The sequence below is a fragment of the Temnothorax nylanderi genome, unplaced genomic scaffold (genome assembly GCF_030848795.1).
Source record: "Temnothorax nylanderi isolate EJ_2023f unplaced genomic scaffold, tnyl_v1.0 TNYL_tig0237_pilon, whole genome shotgun sequence".
NCBI lineage: Eukaryota > Metazoa > Arthropoda > Insecta > Hymenoptera > Formicidae > Temnothorax > Temnothorax nylanderi.
Genome location: NW_027249299.1, coordinates 91727 through 117658, shown reverse-complemented (window position 1 = coordinate 117658; position 25932 = coordinate 91727). Strand labels below are relative to the sequence as shown.

Sequence of the window (25932 nt, the reverse complement as noted above, 5' to 3'; positions counted from 1 at the left end):
ATTATCACGATACTTGGTTGATATTTTGAGAATTTATATTTTTATCGGTAATTAATATTGTTAATAATACAATAAGAAGGTAGATAATTAATCTACAATCGATAAAATCACAAGTGACTTTAGTTATTTAAAATTAAAGAAATCTTTTTTAATTTTATATAAAATAGAAAATTATATATTTTTATAAAATGTTTAAGTGTCAAAATGGGTTGGATTCATTATTACGTTATTTGTATTGCAGGAAAAATTTTTTCATGAGATACGTTTCACAATACACTGCATTTATATGAATCCTTTTTTTTATACAGGGTTTTTGGTTTTCTTTATTTAATAACTTGGATTTTTCCAAGTAACAATATAACATTTACACTTATATCATTAGGAATGCTAAAGTATTGTACGTTGCTTTGTATCACTGAAGTTTGAACAAACATTAGCAAGTTTTGTTTCTATTGCTCTGGATTATAGTTACTGCATTGAACCGCAAGTAATTTAGGGCCCAAAGTGGGATTCGCAACGTAATAATGAAACGCGGCCATTCCGTTACACGCTGCTCCATATTCTCCCTTTCTATTCAACGCGATCACCCCGCCGAAGAAGTTAGGATAATGTTGGGCGATTCTGTTAATCGCCTTCTTAGCAGCTGCACTCGGCGTTGCTCCATTACGCATCTCCTCCACCGCCAGAAAGCTACAAAAAGTATATTCAATTTCAGCAACTGTATTACTAAGATGCTAAATATTAACTTTGCTTTAACACGGAACAAATTAAAAATTAAAGTAGAAAATTTAAGACTAAAGTCGAAATAAAATGTATTTACAATTTATATTTTAATTCATTAAAATGTATCTGAAAAAATATATATATTTATATTGATACGTAACGCGAATACCTCGGCAAAAATCGCATCATGATATCTCCGTCGCCGGTACCGGCTGCCGCACCGGCGTCCTGATCGGCGTACGCCCCAGCTCCCGCAATAGGAGAGTCCCCAATGCGACCGGGGATCTTGTGCTTGGCGCCGTTCGTGGACGTTCCAGCTGCTATACGTGTCTGTGAGTCTATCGCGACTATAGCGATGGTATCGTGATTTTCCTCGCTTCCCACTGGCGTGCTTCCGTCGTCTTCTACGTCGCTCGCGCGATATGGTCCACAGGTGATTGTTGGATCCGGTACGACGTTCTAGAAACAGCACGAATACCGATGAGACAGTTGTAAGATGAGATGCAAAAAGAGCGCGGCCTCGCTTTCAATACCCTCCAAAAGTTGGGCTGGCACTTGTTCGCCCTCCACTGCGTCCACATTTCTTTGGACTCGTTCGTTTGCAGGGACTCCTTCTTGAATCCCATATTCACAGCGAAATCCGTAGCCAAGTCCCCACCCAGAAGGGAATGCTTCGTGTGCTCCAGCACCTTGCGAGCGACCGAAATGGCGCTCTTCACGTTCCGCAATCCTCCTACTCCACCTACGTCCATCAGCACTCTGTGGAAAAGAATGCATCTCTTGAATGTAATCACTGGTGTAGTTCAATGAAACGAGAGAAGCGCTACTTTTGTTCGCTTCAACTGCCTTTATTACCCATCCATGATGAGAGCATCCAGCGTAGTTTCTCCAGCTTCATCTGGACTGCCGCCGAACCCCACGGTCTTTCTGCATTGCTGCTCCTCGCATAGGGAACATCCTTCCTCTATCGCGTCCAAAGCGCTTCTCTTCTGATTATATATCACATCCCATGCTTAAACGATCATTAACAGTGTCTTTAAATTGCCAGAAGCTCCGTGCGTGTCTCTCATTCCGGGCAAATTAGATATAACATACCTTTTTTCGTCGCATCCGTATAATTCCACGTGATGACTATCAAGGGGAAGCTATCGAGACCGCCAAGATTCTGTTCATCGATTGCATTGAGCGAGCAAACTTCCAAGAGCAACAAAATCCCTACAAAGCTGACGAGCCTCATCCTGCCTGCGGCTTCTGGAGGTGAACAGCAGCCTACGTAAGCATTAAATAGCATGAACTTCGCGCGACTTAAGGAGCATGGAGGGAGAAAATATCTCTGATAAGCAGGAAATCCAATATCTGATTGATACTATTGCGCTATAAGTGGAATAGAGATTCGACAACAATATAATTCATTGTTACTAACCGGCAATTTTTTTTATCTCGCAAATAGCCATTAGATCTACTGGACTATTACGTTGCCTTGAGACACTGTAAACTGGGTTATCGCATTGCTAATATTTTTCTAGAGCGAGGAAGCGACTTCGGACTTAGCGAGTGCATCGAACTATGTAAACAATGCAGTATGCACCAACGCCAATACGTGTGGCGATGTATAGGGTCTCCAAGAAGACATATAGCTTACTTAGGTGCAAGTTTATCGAAATCTGGACGACTAGCTCGTAATATAATATTAATTTTCAAATGTATTATAATCACATCCTCATAGACATACATCTCGAAAATTTTTATTTGAAACTGCACATCCGCGTTCAATCGCTTATGCGTCGATGATAACAACGGATGAAAAAAAAATGCAGTTTCGCAGCAATGTACACGTGATTTTCTGCGTGCCAAATATTTCAGAAATGCTCGTAAAATAAAAAGAAAATTCAATAACGCCTTACAAAATATAATTGTTCAAACATTTTTATCGACAGGCAATTCAATTACAGTCGACGATCGGTAATGTCAATGCTCTACTATTACTCCCGCGGCCCACCGGGTCCATTTGATAATCGCAATCATCGCAATTTACCTAGGGCTGGCCGTTTTTAATAGCAACCTCGTCGACGATAAATCCTGTGGTCCACGAGCAGAATCCCGATCCACGTTTGCGATGCGCGTATCGTGTCGCGGTCGCGTTGTGTAATTATCTCGTTTATCTACGCAACGTGGCCGAATAACGCACAGAAATTAGAGGCAATTATCAGCGGCCACGTTTTTTCAGTCCGTCGACCACGTCCTGCCTTCGCTCGTTCTCATCAGTAGTTCTCATGAATGAATCCCACGAAACAGCTGACAGCTGACAGCACCTCACTCATCCATGTATACGGGATAGTGACCGCCTTCGAGAATTGTTGTCAGGGAAAATATAGGTGATCTTCCGCGTACGCGACAGGTCGTACAATAACATTTGATAATAGTCAGTCCGATCTCGCGTGTAATTCTATTAATTGTAAAAAAATTGTCCACTTTGACCAAGCGAAATGTCGTTCAAAAAGGATCTAAAGTTGCTCGTTAAACCGTACTACTTGATAAACATCTTCCTCAGCGTCTCTTACATCATCTCCAAGCGCTTTCCTATAATTTGTAATTACATATTTGCTCAAGACGACTGCGAGCTCGATGGGGTGAGTTGATATTAATCTATCGGATATAATTTTTGTAATGTTTAAGTCATTTCATTAATAAGCACCTGTGCTTTCAGAGGGAAACGGAGATTCTCTTTTTCCTCATGATCGTTATCATGATAAGGACAAGGAAGACCGGCAGCGTGACCATGATAAATTACCTGACATCCAGTTTTGTGTATACGAAAGTGGCAAACTTGATCCTGTGGTTCTACGCGGACGTGCGGATGGGCATTCTGTTTGCATTTATTTTTATACGTAAGAGAAAATGCGAAACTATCTCGCGAACAGACTGTTATATGCCACGAGGAATATAATTGCATTTTGTATGTAGTGTGCGGATTAGTGCTGCCAGAACCGGCGTATCAAGGGCCTGAAAATGTGATCTACCTACGCGGGGCCAATGGACTGCAGGAGGAGCTGCAGCGTGACACCAGAGTGGTCTGGCTGGTGGCGTTCTACACCGCGTGGAATCCAGCTTGCGTAACTTTTGCGCCGATATTTTCCGAGCTCTCTGCGGAGTAAGGCGACTCAATTTAAATACAGTCTAATCTCTCTTCCTTGCCGCGGGAACTATTCTATATACCTGCTGTCATTGAAAATAATTGCTTCAGATACGCGTTGGAGAACTTCAAGTTCGGAAAGGTGGACATCGGAAGATATCCGGACGCTGCGGCAAAGTATCATATTAGCGACGCCAGCACGAGCAAGCAACTGCCAACGTTAATACTCTTTAAAGATGGCAAGGAAGCGGAGCGACGTCCATACGCGGATAACAAAGGAAAGCTCGTCAAGTTTCTCTTCTCGCTGGTATGCCTCGCCATTCAGATCTAACTTGTTAATATCTTAATTTGTGTAATTCTATTCCTTCTTATTTATTCATCTCAATTTTTCAGGACAATGTAAAGGCTGCGTTCGATCTCAATAATATCTACAGCGACTGCAAGAAAAATCCTATCAAAAGGAAAGAGAGGAAATCGTTGAAGGCAGAATAATGAAGGCACACTTAGGCATTTAATGAAAAAAAGCAGTTTGCAGTTGAGCGAGTTTCAGTTAGATGAACTTGTACCGTGTAGAAAATCCAGCTAGCGGGTTATCTCGATCGAGTTCTGATTCTAAATTAAAAATACAAGGATTCGTGTAAATATTTTGTTGCGTGTTACAATAATCTCTGCAGTGCTCTTATATTGTCTTCACTTACGTTTAAACATCTGTACATAACATACGTCACAGATCGTTATTGTAATATTGTGTATGATGTGTGTGAATGTGCCATATATATATATATATATATATATATATTAACATAAAATTCAAATATGTACAGAAAGCTTGTTACGCGATTAACAATAATGTTGCGTCGTTTCTCTTTAAAATATGCTCGATATAGCTGTTGAATAAAAGCTGATCGTTGGCATGCACGCTCTTTTCTATTTTCTCTTATAAAAATGTTTTATATGTTAAAGGCCACAATATTTGCAGTCATTTGCATTTGACATATTACAATCTGTCAATGATATTAGAGTTTAATAACGAGGACTGTAGCACCTCGGACCCTTAAAATTAAATATAAATCCTGTTTCATTCCACCCAGACTGACCCAGACCCAGACTCCAAATTTAACTTTAGCGGGCAGATTTGCTAAGAGGGCGTTAGAGTGCGCCGTACCAAGAATAGCGCAAAACCCACGTGCCATATGGGTCTGTTTTCTATTGTACATACTTACTACACTTGTTTAGAGTTCATCACTTTTTATTCCACACATGGAACTAGTACAGCAAGTTCAGCAATAGAAAATAGATCTTATGAGTCGATTTATTTAATAAAATCATTTTTTGTGGTTGCACTTTCTGCACTTAAAAACAACAGGTGTATAATTAGAGATGTCGGGGAGAAAAAGAGGAAAGTGGAGTTAGTGGAGGAAAGAGGAAAGATAACGAGTGCAGAGGGCTCAGCTGCAAAAAAACGCTCTCACTGGCTCTCACCTCTCGCCGCTCGCGTTCTCGTCAGTGTTGGTCTGGTTGGTCAGTGTTCAAATGTGTTCTAACATCGAACTCATCGAAGGCCACGTGCCGTGAACACGTGCATCAATATTTTTAACGTTCCAATACCGGGGAGAATCTAGAAGAGCAAAGATCGTTTTCACTCGATCGCGGGCGTGAATTTATCTCGTAATGGTCAGTATTAGCTTTACTTAATTTAATCAAGTAGCCGATTAAATATGATTTCGCCGATAGATGCAAGGCCGACATACCCCACCGTCTCCGTCCGAGGTGGGGAATCTCGACTCGGATAACGAGATGATTCTGGAAATGGGCGACATCGAGGAGATCGTTGACATGGACGACTCGATTTTCGAGAGCGAGGATTCGTCCGGGAATGAAAACGAGGGTCCGCCGGTAGACGAGGATCACGCGCAGGAGGATGACGTGCAAGAGGAGGACGACGACGCCGTGTGCGTCTTTCGCGGCCACACATCCAGTGAGAAAGCCCCCTTGATCTCCGTACGCGAGACCGATTGACACGCGAGACATTAACTCTCTCTCTCTCTCTCTCTCTTCAAACCGATTTCAGAGTTCACGGTGTTTTGCTGCTCGTTAAGTAAGAACGGCGAGCTGGCGGCGTCGGGGGACGAGAACGACAAGGCGTACCTCTGGAACGCCAACACGGGCGAGAGTATTTTCAGTACCGGCAGCAGTCATGACGACAGCATTATATTCGCTGAATTCAACTACAACGACAAGTATATTGCCACGGCCGACATGCGCGGCAAGATAAAATTATGGAGGATAAGTGACAAGACCTGCGTCTGGGAAACTACTTTATCGAACGACATTACCGTGAGTACTCTAAGTTAGCAATTATTAAAACTGTTCTTTATAGCTGTATATTTTCCACACTTAAAATAAAATAGCTATTTAATCAGACATTGTGGGAGAGAAAGAGGAAAGACAAGTATAAAAAAATCAGCTATAAAGAACAAATCAATTGTAGCTGATTTAAGCATAATCATTTACAGTAGGTTTATCAATAATTTTTTGTTGTCTAGTGGATAAAGTGGCACCATTTCAGTGACGTCTTAATAGCAGGTGTCGTAACGGGGGAGGTTTATATGTTGAAGACACGAAATGACGATTGTAAAGTCTTTGCACACGGTACCGGTGATAGATCGGAGACCGGAGTAATTCTTTCAGATGGTACGATAATATACTCTTTAAACTTCCTTAAAAGAACAGAACAATCTAAATCTAGTGTAAATCTTACAGGGAAACGTGCCGCAATAGGATATCAAAGTGGCACAATTCACGTAATAGATTTGAAGTCTAACACCGTATTGTCCACCACTCCTCGCGACCAAACACGATCACGTGGACATGCAAGCGCTATCATCGCTATTGACTGTCACGTGGATAATAATCTGTTGATTTCGGTGTCACTGCAGAGCCAGACTATATTAAGCACAGCGCATAACGGCAAGGTAAGGGAAATTTCTATAAATTTTCTTCAATATATATATCTATATATATAGGAAAAGTAGTACCATTGTTTTTCTTTTCTCCTACATTTTTTGTACTTGAAGAAAGATGATTTCTGATAAAATTGTATAGGCTTTTGGTGTTGCCTATATAAAGATTGAAGTAGTGCTCGATTATTCAAGATTATTGCCAATTACCGATTTCTAACTTAAACCGATGGTGCTACAGTCCAAATTCTTGGCCTCCCGAAGGCTTCTCAATTAAGGTGAGGTTGTCAGCATCACACCCAACTTATCTTGGAGTAATTTTGCGAAATGTAAAATCTGTATATGGAATGAGGAATTGAACTCGAGACTCGCTAATTACGAGTTCGCCGCTCTCGCGCGAAGCTACATCGGCATCCCGATTTATCGTTTAAGAATAACGCGTAATATTGAATTACTTTTCAGGTAATTTGTATACTTCAGGATTTGAATAGAAATGAAGCTGGCGATAATACCAATAATGTAGAAACCGCAGCTTTCTGTAAAGATCCTACATTCCCTGCTGCTGCAACTGGTACAGTCATGAGCGATATACAAGGAAAAATTTACATATGGGATATTTCTAAACAAGTATATGCCTCTTTATATTTATATCTAAAGTTTCCCTTCGAATACAAACGACAAGCTGTTCTAAGTTGCAATCCCCTTCAGATTCTTAGGCACGAGATGGAACAGGAAGGAGGTATCACAAAATTGGTTTGGATTAAGACGATATTGTTTACAGCTGGATTAGATGGTAAAGTTAGATGTTTTGATGCTAGAGCAGGTGAATGCCTTCGATCGTTCTCAGGACACAAAGCGGCTTTATATGACTTATGTATATCCAGGTAAACCTTTTATTTATTAGCAAGCAAATTGATGTACTAATTAATCGCGAAAGAAGGAGAAAATAGAACTATTATCGGAAAGATTCTGGATAGGTTAATTTCGATTAGTTATATATTAGTTTCGATTATACTTGTGCCAAAAAAGTGTAGATAAACATCTTTTCTATTTAAATTCGATTCAATCACAAATTTAAATAATAAGTTTCGATTATTTTGCATTGCAACATTCTCGAGCGATTAAACATTCTGATAAATGAATGTTCTGATCTTTGATGACATTTTGAGGATATGGCGTCATTCTATTTGCGAAATATCAAATTCTTGTTTATGAAATACATTTGATATGTTCTGCGGTATTTATCAATATATTTTGTAATTTTTCAGTGACGAGAAAAAAGCATTGACGGTTTCCGATGATAGTACCGCCAGAATCTTTGACATTTCGACAGTATGTTAATGTGACGCGAAATATAGACTATTAAAATATTCAAGAACTTATGTATATAGACATATGTATAAATTTACGTATATTTACAAAAGTATGATTTACAAAATATATATCTCTGATAAAACTATAGAAAAGAGGAATATGTTGTTGAAATTAAATAATACGTTCATCTCCAGATCATCGGAGAATCACTTTTCTATGTTGCGCAATCTGCTTATAAATTAAGAATAAAGTTTCACTATTTTTGTCTAATTATTCATGACAACTTGTCTCTGTACCATTCCGTGTCGAGCTGGTATCGCTTGTCTCGCCACACGAAATGTGTCGGCGCATTTCCCTCGCCGTTTTCGAAGTTGAACGAGGTGCTGAATTCAATAGCCAGATTGGACCTCACCAAGCCGATCCCACCCGCTTTCTCCGTCGCAGGGTGATACACTCTTCCTGTTTTTATGTTCATAAATAATCTTTGCGGCTCGAACGGCACCTACGGCAAATTCGACGGTGATTGTGTTATCAGTAAAACTCTGTTGAAATGATAATTTCATTTTATATAGCTTCTGCGGAATTACCATCAATAAGTTATCTGCGTGCGCGTAACTGAACCAGTCCTCTTCTGCGCCAGTTTCCACGTTACGTTTCTGAATCACCTTTGTAAAGACCAACGGCAAGTCGTCGCATCTGACAAAGTTTCTCTCCACGCCGCAGATTGACAAGAACGGAAAGTCGTCCGTGTAACGTCCGGTAGTATTTTTCCTCAGGTGTTTGAAAAAGAACGCCAGGAATTTCTTATCTGCGATAAATTCGGCATATGAACGAGATACTTTTCCAGTTAATGTAAATACTGTTACATACCTTTAAAGCAAGAGGTAAAGTTCCTTATGCGAACGTCATCCAGGAACAACTGTAACAGATTTTATGAAGTTATTCATAAGACGTTTGTTCACTTATTAATGACAGGAGCTGAAGCTTGACCAGCAGATAAAACGAAAAATACCATGCCTTGATGGTCGACGTAATAGAAGTACTCTCGTACACGGGGCTGAGGAGATTGACCCTGAATGTATGTCACATAACTTCCCTTGGGAATCCTAGGCGAAGGAAGTCTTCGGCTTACCGCAAAGCCAGCGCGTATACAAAATATCGACGTCATTTCAATGGATATGAATTCGATAACTTGGGATTAGATCGCGATATAACCAAGGGGACTTCGAGCTCTCTCTTAAAGTAGACCTACTAAAATTTTTTTAAAGTAATGTAGATATAATTAGAAAATATTGTCTCCAATGACGTATGTGTTGTGTAAATGGATTCATAAATCATTACCTAAAGCTGCGTCTTTATCACAGTTTGACATCACCTTACGTCGCGTTGAATCCATCAATTGTACATAATACACAAGTTAAATTTTTTTATATACATTGATAAAATTATATGTATATGTAAGAATCTGCGAGCTCATCAAACATCAAATCTCGCAAGTATCGCCTGTCCATGTCATAGTTGCGTCGTAATTTTGCTTAATTATACAAATTCGCTTTCTTCATCGGCAAATTTATCTTTTCAATCACGTATTTCGCATTTTGACATAAAAAGTGCAACACAATAATCCAGTCTTATAATCAGCGAGCCCTAATTTTAGGTTAGTTTTTGCAGTTAAAGAGGAGGTTAGAAACGACGGTCGGTAACTGCGGTCGGTTTGCCTTGTAGGCGGTCGATAACGCGAACTGCTGTCATCTGACGAGGAGGAGACGCGACGTCACCACGCGACCCTCTTGCGCGCATAGAGCGAGAGAGAGAGACGGACAGAATAGTGACAGGTTCAAGAGATGAGATACCGATACCGGACGGCTGCGCGGAGGAGGTGGCACTGGCAGTTTCCCGAGTGAGAGAGGCGAGCGGGCGAGCGTTTATCCGCGCTCTCGCGAGTCGCGACCAGCCAGCGTCGCGTTTCTTTTTCCACGTTCTCTCCCCGGTGCGGCGGGGGAGCGGCGACCACGGCGACGCTACGCGACGCGACACGACGTGACGTTGCGCGACGCCACGCGCCGCGGGTGCCCCGGTCGCGGAAGGCAAGAGGAGAAGGCCGCCGCGCCAGCGCGAGAAGAGGAGGCTGTTGCCGTTGCTGCTGGTAAACATGCTACGTTCGCGCAGCGGCGGCAGCGAGAGGAGAACGTACGTCGTGCGTCAACCGGGACCACGGACCGCCGTCGCTGCCAAATAAGTCCGCGCGCGCGGCGCGAATATGGCCTCGTCCACGAGGAGGTCCTGGAAGCTCCGTAAGATCGTCGTTCATGGGGAAAAACGAGTGTCCTGACACGCGCGAGCGCGCGCGCGATCTCTCACGCTCTCTCACGCTCTCACGCTCTCTTTCTCTCCTCCCGTCCCGTCCTCCCCCTCCGTGTCACTCTTTCTCTCTCCGTTCCCTCCTCCGCGACGAGAATCCTGCTTTTCCACGAGGTCCCCGCTGGTAAACAGTCTCTGTTTACTCGCGCACTTAGCTCGCGGTTTCTTCCAATTATGGTTACATCTGGCTCAACCGGGAATTTGTCCCGCGGCGAGAATGAGAAGTCACTTCTCCCACGGTGGCAGGAGCTGGATTGTAACGGAAAAAGAGAGTTTCTACCTGTTTTTACGAATGAATAGCTTATTGTAGTAATGACAATTCTACTTTTATTTAATAATGCAGAGAAGGGTATTGAATTGATACTTGATGAAAATAAGATTGTGTCTCTTTAATTCTTTAATCTGAATAAACATTTCTGTTTATATATATATTCAGCTCCAAATTAACATTTTCCAATTATGGTCGTAACTCACTTATTGATGATTTTTGGCATTTAGCCTAGAAAGTTATTTGGAAGAGCAGAGGTTGACATTGAATTACCGATTCTTTAAGGAGAGACTTCTTATGCCCCTGGTTTCACAAGCCTCAATTGAGTCTCCCAGAAGCTAAATTAATCGATTCTATGAAATCAGGAATAAAGATAATTGATAAGAAGTTATAATTTGTTCTGGTAATGAAATCAAGAAATTTACAAGAAGTGGACTTATCAGTTTGGCTTCTGAGTGGCTCAGATAATTCTTATTTGTTGGTAAATGGGCGATAATTTTTGTAGTTGAGTAAATTGATTTTTTTCTCTAACATAAATTAAAAAAGGAAATTATATAATCTTCATGCTCCCAAATAAATGGACATTGATGAGAACGATAGATTTATTTGTTTGTTTTATTTATGTTAATGTGACGCAAAAGATGCGATATAAGAGATGATATCTTTTATATCGCATTTCTTTCATCGCGTTAACACGGATAAACTAGAATGCATACGTGAAGTGGATGTGAAATGTATGCGCTTCTTTTTCTGGCACAGAGGAATTCGTCGCTCATACGCCGAACGTCAATTGCTTGGCGCTAGGCCACAAGTCGGGTCGTGTTCTGGTCACAGGCGGTGACGATAAAAAGGTGAACCTATGGGCCGTCGGGAAGCAGAACTGTATTATGGTAATTGTTACGCAATAATGTCGTTTTCGTTTGCCGAATTCAACATTAAATACAGATGATTTGTACGACAAATACTTATCTCTATATAATTTTATATAAGATACTACTTTAAGAGAAGGCTCTGAACATCAAGTACCTTGAACATTGTTATTAAATTCAAATTTGTTATTCAATTCAAATTGAAACTATTATGAGATTCATGCTCCTCGTCTTTTTTTTTTAGAGCCTGAGTGGCCATACCACTCCCATAGGATGCGTACGCTTCGGTCAAACGGAAGATCTCGTATGCGCTGGCTCGCAGACTGGCGCGCTGAAGATTTGGGACTTGGAGCACGCCAAGCTGGCGCGAACGTTGACGGGACATAAATCCGGGATACGTTGCATGGACTTCCATCCTTACGGGGAGCTACTAGCGTCTGGGAGTTTGGACACGGCGATTAAACTGTGGGATATCCGTAGGAAAGGCTGCATTTTTACGTATAAGGGGCACAACATGACTGTGAATAGTTTAAAATTCAGTCCCGATGGGCAGTGGATCGCCAGCGCTGGGGAGGAAGGAATGGTCAAGGTGAGTCAGATTCTTTCCTAGAATTGTATCAAAAGGAAAATGTATTTTTATCACGTCTTATCTTACCGTTAAGCATTCTTATCATCTTGTATATTACAAAATTGTTATTCTTTTGTTCTACGCTATTTTTATATGTGAGATAAAAGACATTGACCTTCATGTTACTTTTAAATTAGCTGTGGGACCTAAAGGCCGGTAGACAACTAAGGGAATTTTCAGAACACAGAGGACCGGCTACAACTGTCGAATTTCATCCGCACGAATTCCTATTAGCCAGCGGTAGCGCCGACAGAACGGTCCACTTCTGGGACTTAGAGTCGTTTCAGCTCGTATCTTCCACGGAACAGAGTCATTCTTCGGCCATCCGGTGAGCCAGAACAACGATAATCCTACATCATGTATCGTCCGATCACCATGCTAATTTTTTTTTGTTATTGCGCTGTTTTAGGTGCCTGTATTTTAGTCAAGGCGGAGAATGCCTGTTCGCCGGTAGCCACGACGTTTTAAAGGTTTACGGCTGGGAACCGGGTAGGACCCTGGATACGATACCGACCGGCTGGGGAAAAGTCCAGGACATAGCCGTAGCTCAAAACCAATTGGTAGGACAAAACGCTAGGTTTTAAACTCTCGAATATGTTCATTCGGTGTCGTTTTTGTTAAGACATAAAATTGTTTCAGATCGGCGCAAGTTTTCATACCGCGAATGTCGTTCTGTACGTGTGCGATTTGAAAAAAATCGCACCTCTGGGAGGAATATCCGCTGTGAGCTCGCCGTTCAGTCATGGAAATTCTCTGAGGAAGAGCTTCTCCAGGGAACGACCGATCGGGTTGAAGAAACATACGTAGGTTTTTTTCTCTGCAAATTTAATTTTAACGCCAGATTTCTAACACAAATCGATCGCCGTAACGTGCATATGTACGCATTTACAGATTGGACGTACGAACGATAGAAGAGGCGGATAAATCTGGCACCGATCCGGAGGACGAGACCACTTACGCGGACATACCCAACGTAACAGCAGAATATAGGGACATTTTTCAGCCGAGTAGGGCGTGTAAGTGATTTGCTACATCCGCCTTGTAATGTCTCATTGTTCACCGAGTGTGCGTGTGTGTGTGTGTGACAAAAATTCCAGTCTAACATCTAACCCAATTCCTCGCAATCACCTCGCGAACGCACACACGACATATCAAACACGTCTAAATGTGAATGCAAACGCTGTATAGTTTGTGAATGAGCATGCCGCGCATGATATGTTGCAGTGTCTCGCACACCACCTCCTGAATCCCTCGAGGCTTTCCAGGAGCCTCATGACATAGGTGAGTTTCAATAACCTTTGCACGGATTGCGTTTTACTAAATTATCATATAAGTTTTGGAACGAAATTTTTGCTGCAACGGCATTGGAATCTTTCCAATGTATCAAATATTAATATAATATAAGATATTCAATTCAAATCTTGGTATGATGCATGCTAAAATACGAATTTCAACAAAGTTGAATAATATGTAGATAAGTCTTTTTTATTTATAAATTTAATTTGCAAATCTAATAGTTTTAATTAGGCGAGCGCAATCTTTTCTTAGATTTTTGTTCTTTGAATGATTACTATTATTTTGCTTCTAAAAGATTCTTAAATAAGTTCTTTTAGAAAAAAAGGACGAATATCATACATTGTCAATCTATTATAGATCCGGCGCAGCCGCAGATACTGCAAAATCTCTCTACCTCAATGTCGAACCTGAACCTGAACACGATGGAGCGCGAGGAGGTGCCGTCGATGCCATCCCCCTCTTCTCCGTCTCCACCGGCACCCACGTTATCCCTGACAAAGCCGGTACCGGTGCGTGTTCAGCCGATCAAGTCCTCGCCACCGGTACAGAGGAACACGATCACGTCGACGAGCCAAATCAGGGCGAATCTGCAGGCGAACAATGGTCTGAATCAACGAGCGTCCAAAAATTTCGCATCAATACCGCCGTTGCGGCAGAACATCACGCCACTTCCAGGGAAAAGGGTGGCCGCTAACGAACAAACGCTGACGGCACCGACTCATCCCTTAGGACCGCAAAGGTCGAACTCGACTCTGACACCGCGTGTTGCGCCGATGGCCGCGGTAATTCCTGTGATGGACAACGGCAAGTTGAAGAACAGAGTACCCAGCCCAGATTCTCCGAAGCACTTCCTAAAGAGGCAGAGCAGCAGGGACGGGGAGCAGGGATACGAAAGCGACTATCCTGTACAGTAAGTACCTCTATTGCTATTGCTCTATTGTGATAATAATGACAATAAAGACATATTCTCTTCAAATATACAAATTATGGGAAATAAATTAAATCGTAAATATCAATGAGCGCAATATAAATGTTTACCAAGTTACATTTCTTAACCAGGCGTAAATGTTTTTCTCAGATTGCAATCTTTAAAAATAAATAATTTTTTTACTGCAGAATGTAGAATATATTTATCATAATGCTTATAAAGTTAATTAGTTAAGATTGAAAGTTAATTATACTAGAAAATCGTTGTATTCTATAACGATTATGTGACTCAAGATGTCTTCTCTATTGCAGAATTAATAATATAAGACATAGTCCCTCGGATCCTGCGTTGAACAGGCCGAATACAGCGCAGTCGAGGTCGACGTCGCTCAACCGAAATTTTGCTACCTCAACCGCGCTGTCGGCGCGTAACGCCTCCACAACCACGTCTACAAGGAAGCTACTTAATAAGGCTCAAATCCCACCGAATCCCAAGGTTGACATACGCGTCTCGCAGATAAGGACCAACGTCGAAGATGCAGAGAAGGAGGAATTGGTACCGATGAGTGCCGACAAGCCTTACGGCTTGGACGTGGAAAATTTCTTACCGGTAAGTAATCCTGTCATTTAGAAATTCGTGCGAATTTACAAAATTAATTATAAATTCTCTACTTTATATAGAGTTAGAACGTTCTTAAATTTTAATTCTTTTATTTATGTTTTATAGCATAGTTACACCGGTTCTACGGCGTTGGGCTATCCTCAGATGGGCGTACTAACGGAAATGTCTGAGGCCGAGGTGTTGAACAGTATGATGCGCAGCCACGATTCGATGATGGCGGTACTTAAGAGTCGGCATCGCTCATTACAAATAATATATTCTCTCTGGCACAATAAAGATCTTAAGGTAGTCGTCCATCTGACTCTGCGTAGAAACGTACGAGACGTTAAGGGGAAAAATGTAAATGTAATATTGATTTCAGGCCGCGGTGGAATCTGCAGTCGCGATGAACGACCTGGCGGTCATCGTGGATCTTCTGGGTATTATCACATTAAAACCGTATGTAGCCTTATCAATCCAGTAATTTCAGTTAACATGGCGAGTATTTGGTTTTATAATTGTCTCTTTTTATTTCTCTGTTCGCAGAGCGATGTGGAACTTGGACCTGTGCAATTCCTTATTGGGTCCCATCAGCGATCTCTTTCAGAGTAAATATGAGATGTAAGTATGAAATATTCTGCTTTACATTTTCTTATTAATATTTCCTAAGAAACATACCGATGTCCTCGAAATAATCTATCGCGTTACTATCGTTTATAGCTGAACCTAATTATTTTGCAAGTGATATGTATCGTTTTTTTTTTTAATGTAGTCTCGTTTCTTTTGTCGGAATATTTCTTGCAAGTTCGCCGTGTTTCCAGATCGATTTGCTTCACAATTAGTGTCACATTTGCATTCTCGTCCGATTGCAATGCGCGTCTGCGTCTCATTGTCGCATCACGCGTGTATATTTAGAGATGACACGGTGAATATTCATCGCTCTTCGCGGCACGCTTTGCATCTATTATCGACTAAGATTACTTCACCTTCAATGGCGAAATGCCGCGCGCGGCATTTGTGTATTGGAAAATGGAGACACCCCTTCCGAGAGGGTCTCTCTCGCATCCCCCGTGTTCGAACGGGGGTGCTGCAAGGCCCGGGGCCGCACTATGGGAATGGCTAATTTGCTGAAGCGGGGAAATCCGAGGCGAGCGTTAGGGCGGTGTGCGAAATTAGCCGAGACAATGGGAGATAGCGGCAGATGCAAATTCGACGAGACGCACGGATCCGATCCTCCGTGTCGCTCGCCATGTTATATTGTTCGCAAAACGAATTGAAATCTGAAGTGCCGCTACGCTCGCATATGCCGGCACAGCGCTATGACAGTGGACAGGACGACCAAGTGTCATCTTCAACACCGAACTGTCGTCACCGATCAAAATTTGTCGAGAGTTAGACGCACGTCGAGGGAATAACACATAACAAAATTCAGATGAGCAAGTCTAGAGAAAGAAATTTTTTATGGTACGAAATTTTCTAAAATTTAGAAAAAGACTTTGAATCTAGAAAATTTCGTAAATTTAGGTTTCTAGATCTGAGAAATTATTTGAACTAGAAAGATTAGAGCAGCTGACTCTTTCTTTGCGACGATGTACGCCGAGCGGTCTAGTATTGAAGTAATGATAAAACTGAGTTTTATCGTAACTACGTTTAGCAGAGGGAGGTATTTCATTCGAGGTAAAGTTTTATATTACCGTTACGTCCCATAACTGCAAATTTAAACGGTTTCTCGTCAGATACGCGCCACTTCCTGACCGTTCGACTATAAATCCGAGTGAGGAGGAGGGGGCTTGTCTTTTACGTTCGTTTGACGTACGAAAGTGGGCGATTAACCGACTGCCCTCAGTTCCAAGCTGTTGCTTTGACGTGACGAAGAACGACTGTTTCCTTCCGCGTTTTATTGTGGGCTACCATTACTCACCCTCAGCCTTTATTCCTCGCGCACGTGTTGCCTCGCAAGAATCTGCCCTCTCATTATCAGGATATAATGATCTGCGATCACTCATACGGATTTTAGAAGCCTAATTATAATTTAATTTTGCGTTAAATTTTCATCAAAATATTTTATATACATAGAAGTTAGTTTATCTATCTGCTAAAATGTTAGCATTAGTTTGATCTGACTAATTTTACGTACTTGTTAATTATATATTTTTAAATTTATTATAATATATAAATATATATCATTAGATTTTTATTGTATTTCACTATTAGCGTGTAATAATATTTGTCAAAAATTTTTATTTTTTGTCAGAAAAATCGACGCTACAATCTTCTTATGCTACAATCAATTTTTTACACCTGCAATCTCGATCCGATCGGACCGCAAATCATTTTTATATTGATTTAACGATTAATTAGTCGTATCGAGCAGCAGATTGGTCGTGCAACTTCCGATGAACCTGTAAGGGTTTCCCCAAAATTAGGCTTCGATCGAACACCAAATGCTCTAACGAGTTTCCCGTTTCTTCTCTTTCCATCTATCTTGGGACTCTTGTCTTCTCCTGTCAAGTTGTATATGTATTTGTTACAGCGGGTAATTATACAGTATAACGTTAGGTTTAATTTGTCTCATTCTGTTCGCTCATCATTACAAAATAACAGTAATTTAGTTTGAGTAACTTCTCAATTATCACCCTGTATATTCTTGCTAATTGTAATTTAAATTTTTCCGAGAACTTGAGATTATATCTGAGAGAATTTCTTATAATTTTTCTATTTTGCATATATCTTTAGACTATTAAAAAAAAAAGACTTCTGCGACAGTTTGGTTTCAGAAAATAAGCTGTTGTGTTAATTGGACGACTCGTGCCGATTGCCTGGAGTAATTTCAGTGAACCGGTTAATAGCAGTCGCGTATTAGCATCCCGCGCGTATGTATTTAGTACCGTGAAAAGTGAATTCAAACTAATTATCCGCCGCTCAGCAGCTGTCGTTCGCAGTCACTCGTAATAGCGAGGTCGTCGAGCCATTTGTTAGTACCTGCCATTCTCTGCTCGGAAATTATATAATTATATTTTATATATATATAATTGTAATAAGTTTATATAATATATAATAAGCTTATGCAATATAATTATATAAGTGTAAAAGCTTTAACAATGGGATATATTATCTTGTTAACTTAGTCTTTATCTGAAAATTTGTACGACTACTTTGCTACTTAATTATTTCAGTATTTAACGTGAAAAAATTATTCTTAACATAATTTTCCATCTAATTATCATGCAGGAATAATCAATTCTGAAAATTGTTATTTTAGTGAAAAAATATTTCTGAGATACAGTGGAATATATAGCAAAACGGAAATGGGGAAAACTCGGTATGTTTGTGTGTTGGATTCGCACATTTCGAGGAGCGATAGCATTTTGTACTCTGAAATTGACAACGCGGTGACAAATATACACATCTTGGACGACTTATTATGTAAAGTGGCGGTTTGCATATAGTCGTTTGCTCGCTCGTCATTTTCACGGCTCGTTCGTCGCGGCTTTTCGTCCTGGACCCGATGCTTCGTGAGAAAAAAAAAGGGATCGTCGGGCCAGAATGTCTAGACGCGTGTCACGTGTCAGGGGAAGGGCTCGCGCCCCGCCCGATCGTTTTCCAATTTCGCGATCGCTTCTCGCACCCCCTCCAACGCCTATCTCCATCCCTATATAGATCACCGCTGATTCCGAAAAGAAAACGCGTTTCTTGCTGTAAAACGTTGGAAATTATTTGGCAAAGTATAGGAGGATTGAGCTCATAAAGAATATTAATTAACTTGCGAAATTTAAGTTAATGAGATTCTGCAGCTTGAAACTTATTTCCCTGTTTTATTCTGAAGAAAAAGAAGGATTAAAATTATTTTTTTTATATTCAACGATGCTTAAATTATTATATCTAAATCAATTAATTATTATCTTAGATATTAGGTGATTTTACTTGAAAAGTCCATGAAAAGACGCTTGTCCCGAAGCCTACTCGACTAATTCTCGTATCGGTTTCACATTTTGTTACAAATCGCATAAAATTTGAATTGCCGTAACTGGTGTACGGTGCATTACACGGGGTATTGTCGGTCGGCGTCGCGCGCGTTGCATTCATGAGACCGTTTGCGATTCGTCTCGCCGATTCAAACGGGAGCTCGAACCCTTTATCGCCCGTCCGTCCGAAAGCGAGAGCGTGCTGAATCGTGCAGGCAAGCCTTCCGTGCCTTTCGTTATTTATTGGCGTCGTTAGCAGGCCTAATAACGCCCGTTTTACCGAACGGACCAGGCGTGACCAGACCAATGTTGGGAGACGGGCTCCCATTCTCATTCCACGATTGTTTTTATCCTGAACGCCCAAGCTATTCCTAGACGAACGAGTTATAAATTGCATAATATGGAATCTCGCTCGTTTCATTCATTTCTTATAATTAAAATAGCTGAAATATATATATACATATAATTAATTTATTACTTAATTTATTTCTCAGTTCATTTATAGTTTATTTATAATTTGTTTTAATGTTAGACGTATTTCAAGTTTTAACACAGACATATAGACACATTTTAGTGATAAATCATTTGATCAAATTTAATAAATTTAATTGGACTTATTGGATTAATTAGACGCAAAAATATTGTTCTTCAATCTGTACGTGTATAAATAATCTTAAAAATTTAAGATTAATCCGTATGATATATATAATTTATTATTATTATTAAATATATTATATTTTGCCAAAATTATTTGTTTCAGGTATATAACTGTAGCTTGCTCGGCATTGAGACTTATTCTTCGTAATTTCGCCCCAGTGATAAAGTCCAATGTGGAGGCACCCCTTCACACAATCGGCGTCGACGTGTCGCGAGAGGAACGGTGAGTTCTTTACTATATATTTTACTATATTAGACATCTAGATATTTTTGTTCGAATAATTTGCTTCCCCTGATTTTATTAGCGAGAAGAAAATATACTCAAGCATCGTATTATACTTAATAATGCTAAAAAAAATAAGATAATATTTTCTGGATGTAATGTAACATCATTGTCACTCCGTCTTCGGCGCGGAAACTTCATGAGCGGTTTCTCTTCTTCTCTTTCCAGGTACCACAAGTGCCTTTCCTGCTACGAGAAGCTTTCGGCGATACGGGCAGTCCTGCTAAAGAAGCAATCGACGCCCGGCAAACTCGGCGCCTCGTTCCGCGAACTGGCCGTGCTCATCAGGAGCCTCGAGTGACCTCGAGAGCGGCGTTGTCTGAGACCCTCGTGAATTCGACCGCCAGTATCGTCGGTCGACAACCGACGTTGGTTTCCTCCCGATGATCATCGGCCCAGCAGTGACGGAACGAAGGCCGCGTTGTGGCCGCCAAATGGTAGCGAGACAAACTCTGTCGAGGAGTAGCAACAAGATCACGGTATACCGTTGAGGAAACGTTCGTGAAAATACGTGGCTCGTGAAGTTTCCTGCTGCTGTCGATTTCTTCCGTCGTCCTCGGTCGATCCACTTGCCATCACCTTCTCCTTGTCGTTGTCATCTCCGCAGTCGCGCACCGATTCTCAAAGAAAGTGAACAAAATTGCGAGGCGTTCGTTACTTAGTTGCTGAACGGTAACAAGTCATCATAGATGAAAAAAAAAGAAAGAGGGAGCGTCGGTGAAGGCAAGGAAAGAAATCTAAATGAAGAAAAGTTTGCGGAGTTAAATGAGAGGCGGGTGAAAGCGAGGAAAGACATATTGTCGCCAAACATATCTAATATTATACTGAAACATCAGGATTAAATCAATTTTACAAGTTTAAAAAAGCCATGGTTCTTTAAAGATATTTTTAGGATTTTTTCTCTCTGATCTTTTTAAGTCGAAATCGGTTAAGTTTGAATTGTTGTTAGGAAGTCTAGGAATATATTCATGTTATTAACATGATATTTTTAAAACAATAAAAGCACATATCGGAGTCTTTAAAGAACAAATTAAATTAAGTGGAATGATCCGCGTGAGAAAAGTATTAAAATTAAACGCGCTTTTTCTATTGGGAGTATTCGTATCTCTACGCGCGTCAATTAACAAGACCTTTAATTCTAAAAACAAAGCAATAACGAAACAAGAATAAGAAATGGATTCGCCAAATCCCGATGCATCAGTATACCGATTTCAGATTCGCAGATAGAAATTAGCTGGGAAATGTTCCGAACGAGCGTCGATTCGTTCGCGCAGCACAAAATAAAGTCTCGCTGAACGATGTTTTGCGCCTTTCTTGCCACAGGTCACACACTATTATCGAACATTTCGGCTGGAATCAGTCTAAAGTCCGTGGAGACGATGATTAATGCGACTAAGCGAATAACGAAGTGTAACGTAGCATGTAACGGACCTTTCTTAGCGTATGAGAGAGATTGTATTTTTGCAAGAGGTATTTACGTCCGTTTACTAATAAAACAATCCTAACGTAGATACCTTGACCCCACGGAGAGACAAAATCGTAAAATGTAAGATGCGAGAGGGCCTGAGTGAGAGCTTGTACGCGCCTAGAAGAACGGAAAGGGTCGAGAATTGGAACGGGAAAAGCGCGTATCGACGAACGTTCGTTTTTTATATTCACGTTTAAATTATTTTTTTTACAATAGCGCCCGTGGATCATGAACTGCATTTTGTCCCGACGTTTTGTGATTGCCTAATATTTCACAGAGTTAAATACAAAAACGTGTCGTTGATGAAGCGTCGATGCGGTGCCGCTATTATATACGCACCATATAAAGGTGCATTTTTAAGGATTTTCAAACAATTTTTTATACTCTATTTTTGTCGCCGAATGAATGTTTTTAATTCGCACGCGGAAGATATGGAGGAGCAACAATAAATCCCCGGAGACAATACGCGCCTGTTTTGTAAGATAGTTTTCGTCTGGTTTTGCGATCTTTTTGCGTTTTGCCGTTTTGCGATTTCGCCGTGTCTCGTCGTGACAAATTGAAAGGCGGCGATTGCGCGACAAGATCGAGCAGTATTAATTTAAGCGTTGCATTCACAGTATTGCAACGTAAAAGAAGAGCAATGTATATTTTCATATTTTACGCGCACGGCCTTGCAACGAAAATTGGATCAGTATTATCCAAGATAGTGTTTATCGCGGAAGTATTTTTTATATGGAACTATTTGTCATATTCCCGCGCATTTAGCGCCAAACTGTGGCTCTTGTAGTTCTGAGTCCTAACCGCCTAACGTAATGAAAATCTGTTCCGCGAAATATTTTTGGAATCTAATTTGCGACGAGGATTAACGTCACTCGCTGCCTTTCAATCTTGTCGCGACGATTTTTTCCGTATCACGATTTTTAATATTTAATAATCCGCTATTTAAAAATAGGTGATAAATTAGAAGAGATCGAGGCAAGATAATTGTGGCTGGAGGCGCTCTTCGCGTGCATGTTCTTTTTTGTTATCGTCGTCGTGATAGTTAATCTTTTACTGCTGATTCTATGTTTTATTTAAATCGTTAATTAAGTCGATCACGTCTTCTGTTAATTAAGTCGATCGTTCAGCTTTCCCTTCCAACGTAACGAGAGGCGATCCTGATATTGCTGCCAATAGAGGATTATTTATTACATATAGTGCAATACTCGATCGTGCGATCGTCCTCCGTATAGCAAGACCTGCATTTTCGCGTTTTCTCGTCCTCGAGGAAAAGGACACCGTGCGTTGCACAAATGAGAGGGCGAAGCCCAAGAGATATAGGTATTACAACTTTAACAGTTGCCTCGAAGTATTATGTAATAAAGCGTACAACTCTTTCGTTAATTTTACGTCTCACGTGTTATTTCTTTTTTTTTCTTTTTTGTACAGCGCGTTGCTACCACATACCTCCGCAACCATGTTCTGCCCCGACTTTTCACGTTGGAAAAGAATTTCCGTTATAAATCGACGAAAATGTAAATCGTTATGTTAAAGAAAATGGAATCGTTTCGATTCACTAGTGACGCTAGAATACATTAGAAAAATAATCCCCACGCAAAAAGCAGAAGTCAAAGGAAACGGACAGAATTCGAGATAAAGATAAAACGAATTAAACTATTGAGGTTTGAAAGTAAATTCACTATTTTTCACGAACGAAGAATTTGACGACGAGAACTGCGAAAGGAGATTTGTTTTCTATTTTTATACGGGTAGATTCTCATTATATTCATCTTCTCGTTATTTTCGCGTTGTCCTCGGGTCGCGAGATACGAAATCACTTTGCTCACGCTTAAAGCCATCTAACAGCACTCTTAGCACGGACAGAATTTCGCGAATTGCAGTCTGCCAAGCGTTTTCGCGGAATGACGAGGGAAGAGGAGCTCAAGCCTCCAACCGGATGGCCTAATCGCCTTCGAAACGGGGGTAAGAAAATTACGAGGATACTCGTTGTCCGTTCCGTCCAACTTATTTTTGTAAGGGAGTGAGAAAGGGAGAGAGAGAGAGAGTGAGAGAAAAAAAATACGAGAAAGAGAGAGAATGCGTCCTGCGTGCGTGTGTCCTTCGAATGCTCCTGTAATTTATCGTCCTGTAACTTATCGCTCCGATTTTAGCTTAAGCTTACGCTCATACGTTGCGTGATATCGATCGTGATTCACGATCTCACGAGCGAGGAACGTCTCGAGCGTGTAACTTTGCTCCAAGTTGCGCCGGTAATCGTTGTATCGCCCGATATAATCCCAAACGTGGAATTTGCGTTTCGCAAATCCATCGAACCGTCTTACTTTTACTAGATGTTACTTTTACCAGATAACAAATTTTATTACTGTTTTACTGATACACGTTAGTCTACTGCGCGTTATCGCTGTTTTATTTTAACATTCTCGATTTTTATTTGCGCCGCCGCCGATTGTGTTATTTAAACGGGAGTATAATAAATTGTGTTATTTATTCTATCCCTTGTCTTTTTCTTTTATATTTCCTTTATCATTTTAGACACGGTGGACATTTGTGACACATTACACGATGCGGAATATTATCGAAGACGAATTGGCAGATGTAAATGTTGGTGTCGCGTCCGCGAAGTATGAGCGTCAGCTGTGTTAAAGATATTTCATTAAAGACATACCTCTCTATCTATTTCACGAAAAAAAAGCTGACTTATAACATATATAATTTTCAATGATAAATATATATTAAGAATTATATATTATATTTTAATTATATATATTATAATTCTTAATATGAATATAATTTTGGGATGCGACTTTAAGCGATGGACGAGTACTTTTTTGATATCGACATTGTAAATATACTTCATTCTATAGGAATTCTATCTATTTTGTACTCGCGCAAGATGTTGCAATATTTATAATCACGTTTGTCGTCTGTCATTTACGTAGAAAATGTGGGATCTTCGTTTTCATATTGCAGAGACGAATTCAGCGATTATAATTCTTCGCTGTTCTAGTTGGTATTAACAAATATAGTTCCGCTCGACGAGCTGGGACGAATATCCCGCGACTGTATAAATCTTTTGTAAATTGGAACACGCGAGAAGAAGGATCACAAAAGGGAGTCCTTCGGTCCGCTTTGCTGTATATTTTTTGCCTGTTTTAATTTCACTCAATGAGATCCGCTTCAATGTTTAGAATATATACGTTGTACATATAATCAAACTTCGTTTGTAACTGCGGTCTAATTGTCGTGGACGGGCTCGTCATTAATTGTCTTGCGATTGATAAATAGGCAGATCGTCCAGAAGGGAATGATTTGTCGAACTTCGCACACAACTGCCTTAACAATTATCCAGAGATTCCTTCTTTTTACCTGTGCCGATTGCGTGTTAATCAACTTTAGCCGTTAAGTCCGTTCGCAGCCGTATGCGCGCTAATTGCAATAATAGTACTCTTTGACAAAAAATTCGTGTCGTCTATTTTACACCTCTTTTTCCGTCTTTCTAGATTTTTTTTAACGAAAAGTGTTTCCTCTTCGACAATTCTGCTGACGTTTTTTAGATCATCGTGGTTATCTACCGGCGAAATTTTTTTATGGATCGAAGAAGTCGATAATCCAATCTCATCCATCAACGCCAGGCTTTCTTTTTATCGCGTTCGCTTATCCCGTGTAAAAAAAGTCGCGAGGTCGGACTATCTGTATTTGCATCGGCGCTCCGCCCCACCCTTTAAAGCCCGATTTTTGTCAATCAATCTTGTTGCTCCACGTAATCGCGAATCGCGACAATTGCGAGGTAGAAAAATGTATTCTGTATTTAATTTTCTTTGTTCAAAAACAAACCGCACAGTCTTGCAGAAAACCAAAAACGCCTAAAATAACGCTGACTTGTAAGACTATACCTTCTGATAGAATTAATTTTTATGAATATACATCTTTCGACTTACTTGTGTATGATTTTTTTCTATGATATATACACTGAGAAAAAAATACTGTTGCTTCAATTAAATGTGGAATCCCGGGGTGCCAGAAACATAAATAGTTGATTCAATTGTATAAATAGTTGATTCAACTATAGTGTAGTCGTTTTAATAATTAAAATATTGAATCAACTATTTAAATATTGAATCAACTATTTATACAATTGAATCAACTATTTATGTTTCTGGCACCCCGGGATTCCACATTTAATTGAAGTAACAGTATTTTTTTCTCAGTGTACAATTTGGATATAATATATAATAAGTTAAATAAATCAAGATAGTTTTAAGAAATAAAAAATAGAGTCGGTGCGATACTAATTGTTGAGTAGATACACCGTTTAAGTAATACGCGTGCATCGTTTTTGACGTTCAGGAATAATATGGGAACGAAAGGATTGAGATCTCAGAACGAGGACACCGTTACTCGAACGACACTCGGAATCTCGGGCGACACCGTGAAAAATAGTGCAAATATTCGCGTTATAATCCGTGAAATATCGCGACC

At 40.4% G+C, this 25932-nt stretch overlaps 5 protein-coding genes across 8 annotated transcripts; 3 read left to right on the top strand and 2 right to left on the bottom strand.

Moving 5' to 3' along the window:
• Positions 1-294: 294 nt before the first annotated feature.
• On the bottom strand, positions 295-2898 carry LOC139779675 (N(4)-(Beta-N-acetylglucosaminyl)-L-asparaginase-like). Of its 3 annotated transcripts, none has more exons than XM_071718114.1 (6): positions 2759-2898; positions 1819-1992; positions 1579-1735; positions 1257-1482; positions 893-1182; positions 295-690 (listed from the first exon to the last, which is right to left on the bottom strand). In XM_071718114.1, the coding sequence occupies exons 2-6, from the start codon at positions 1958-1960 to the stop codon at positions 450-452; spliced, it is 1056 nt and encodes a 351-aa protein (XP_071574215.1). In that variant the 5' UTR covers positions 1961-1992; positions 2759-2898; the 3' UTR covers positions 295-449. The 3 variants fall into 3 exon arrangements, with proteins under 3 accessions (XP_071574215.1, XP_071574214.1, XP_071574216.1); XM_071718113.1 differs by lacking the exon at positions 2759-2898 and adding an exon at positions 2147-2466; XM_071718115.1 differs by lacking the exon at positions 2759-2898 and having other exon boundaries at positions 1579-1738; positions 1821-1977.
• Positions 2899-3114: 216 nt separating this feature from the next.
• LOC139779676 (thioredoxin-related transmembrane protein 2 homolog) lies at positions 3115-4774 on the top strand. Its single transcript, XM_071718116.1, has 5 exons — positions 3115-3353; positions 3431-3611; positions 3688-3874; positions 3968-4163; positions 4250-4774. The coding sequence occupies exons 1-5, from the start codon at positions 3210-3212 to the stop codon at positions 4346-4348; spliced, it is 807 nt and encodes a 268-aa protein (XP_071574217.1). The 5' UTR covers positions 3115-3209; the 3' UTR covers positions 4349-4774.
• A 254-nt stretch (positions 4775-5028) lies between these two features.
• LOC139779674 (angio-associated migratory cell protein) lies at positions 5029-8400 on the top strand. Its single transcript, XM_071718112.1, has 8 exons — positions 5029-5530; positions 5591-5834; positions 5928-6193; positions 6403-6550; positions 6620-6831; positions 7279-7443; positions 7525-7700; positions 8085-8400. Exons 1-8 carry the CDS (start codon positions 5528-5530, stop codon positions 8155-8157), a joined length of 1287 nt encoding a protein of 428 aa, XP_071574213.1. The 5' UTR covers positions 5029-5527; the 3' UTR covers positions 8158-8400.
• LOC139779677 (UPF0598 protein CG30010) lies at positions 8211-9844 on the bottom strand. Its single transcript, XM_071718117.1, has 5 exons — positions 9472-9844; positions 9143-9381; positions 9001-9049; positions 8718-8938; positions 8211-8632 (listed from the first exon to the last, which is right to left on the bottom strand). The coding sequence occupies exons 2-5, from the start codon at positions 9296-9298 to the stop codon at positions 8405-8407; spliced, it is 654 nt and encodes a 217-aa protein (XP_071574218.1). The 5' UTR covers positions 9299-9381; positions 9472-9844; the 3' UTR covers positions 8211-8404.
• Positions 9845-10015: 171 nt separating this feature from the next.
• Kat80 (katanin 80) lies at positions 10016-23945 on the top strand. 2 transcript variants are annotated; one of them, XM_071718095.1, is made up of 15 exons: positions 10016-10424; positions 11519-11649; positions 11873-12217; positions 12394-12584; positions 12666-12816; positions 12896-13059; positions 13148-13272; positions 13481-13537; positions 13910-14462; positions 14792-15089; positions 15207-15386; positions 15463-15539; positions 15627-15701; positions 19806-19925; positions 20154-23945. In XM_071718095.1, the coding sequence occupies exons 1-15, from the start codon at positions 10391-10393 to the stop codon at positions 20284-20286; spliced, it is 2634 nt and encodes an 877-aa protein (XP_071574196.1). In that variant the 5' UTR covers positions 10016-10390; the 3' UTR covers positions 20287-23945. The 2 variants fall into 2 exon arrangements, with proteins under 2 accessions (XP_071574196.1, XP_071574197.1); XM_071718096.1 differs by lacking the exon at positions 13481-13537 and having other exon boundaries at positions 10017-10424.
• Positions 23946-25932: the final 1987 nt, after the last annotated feature.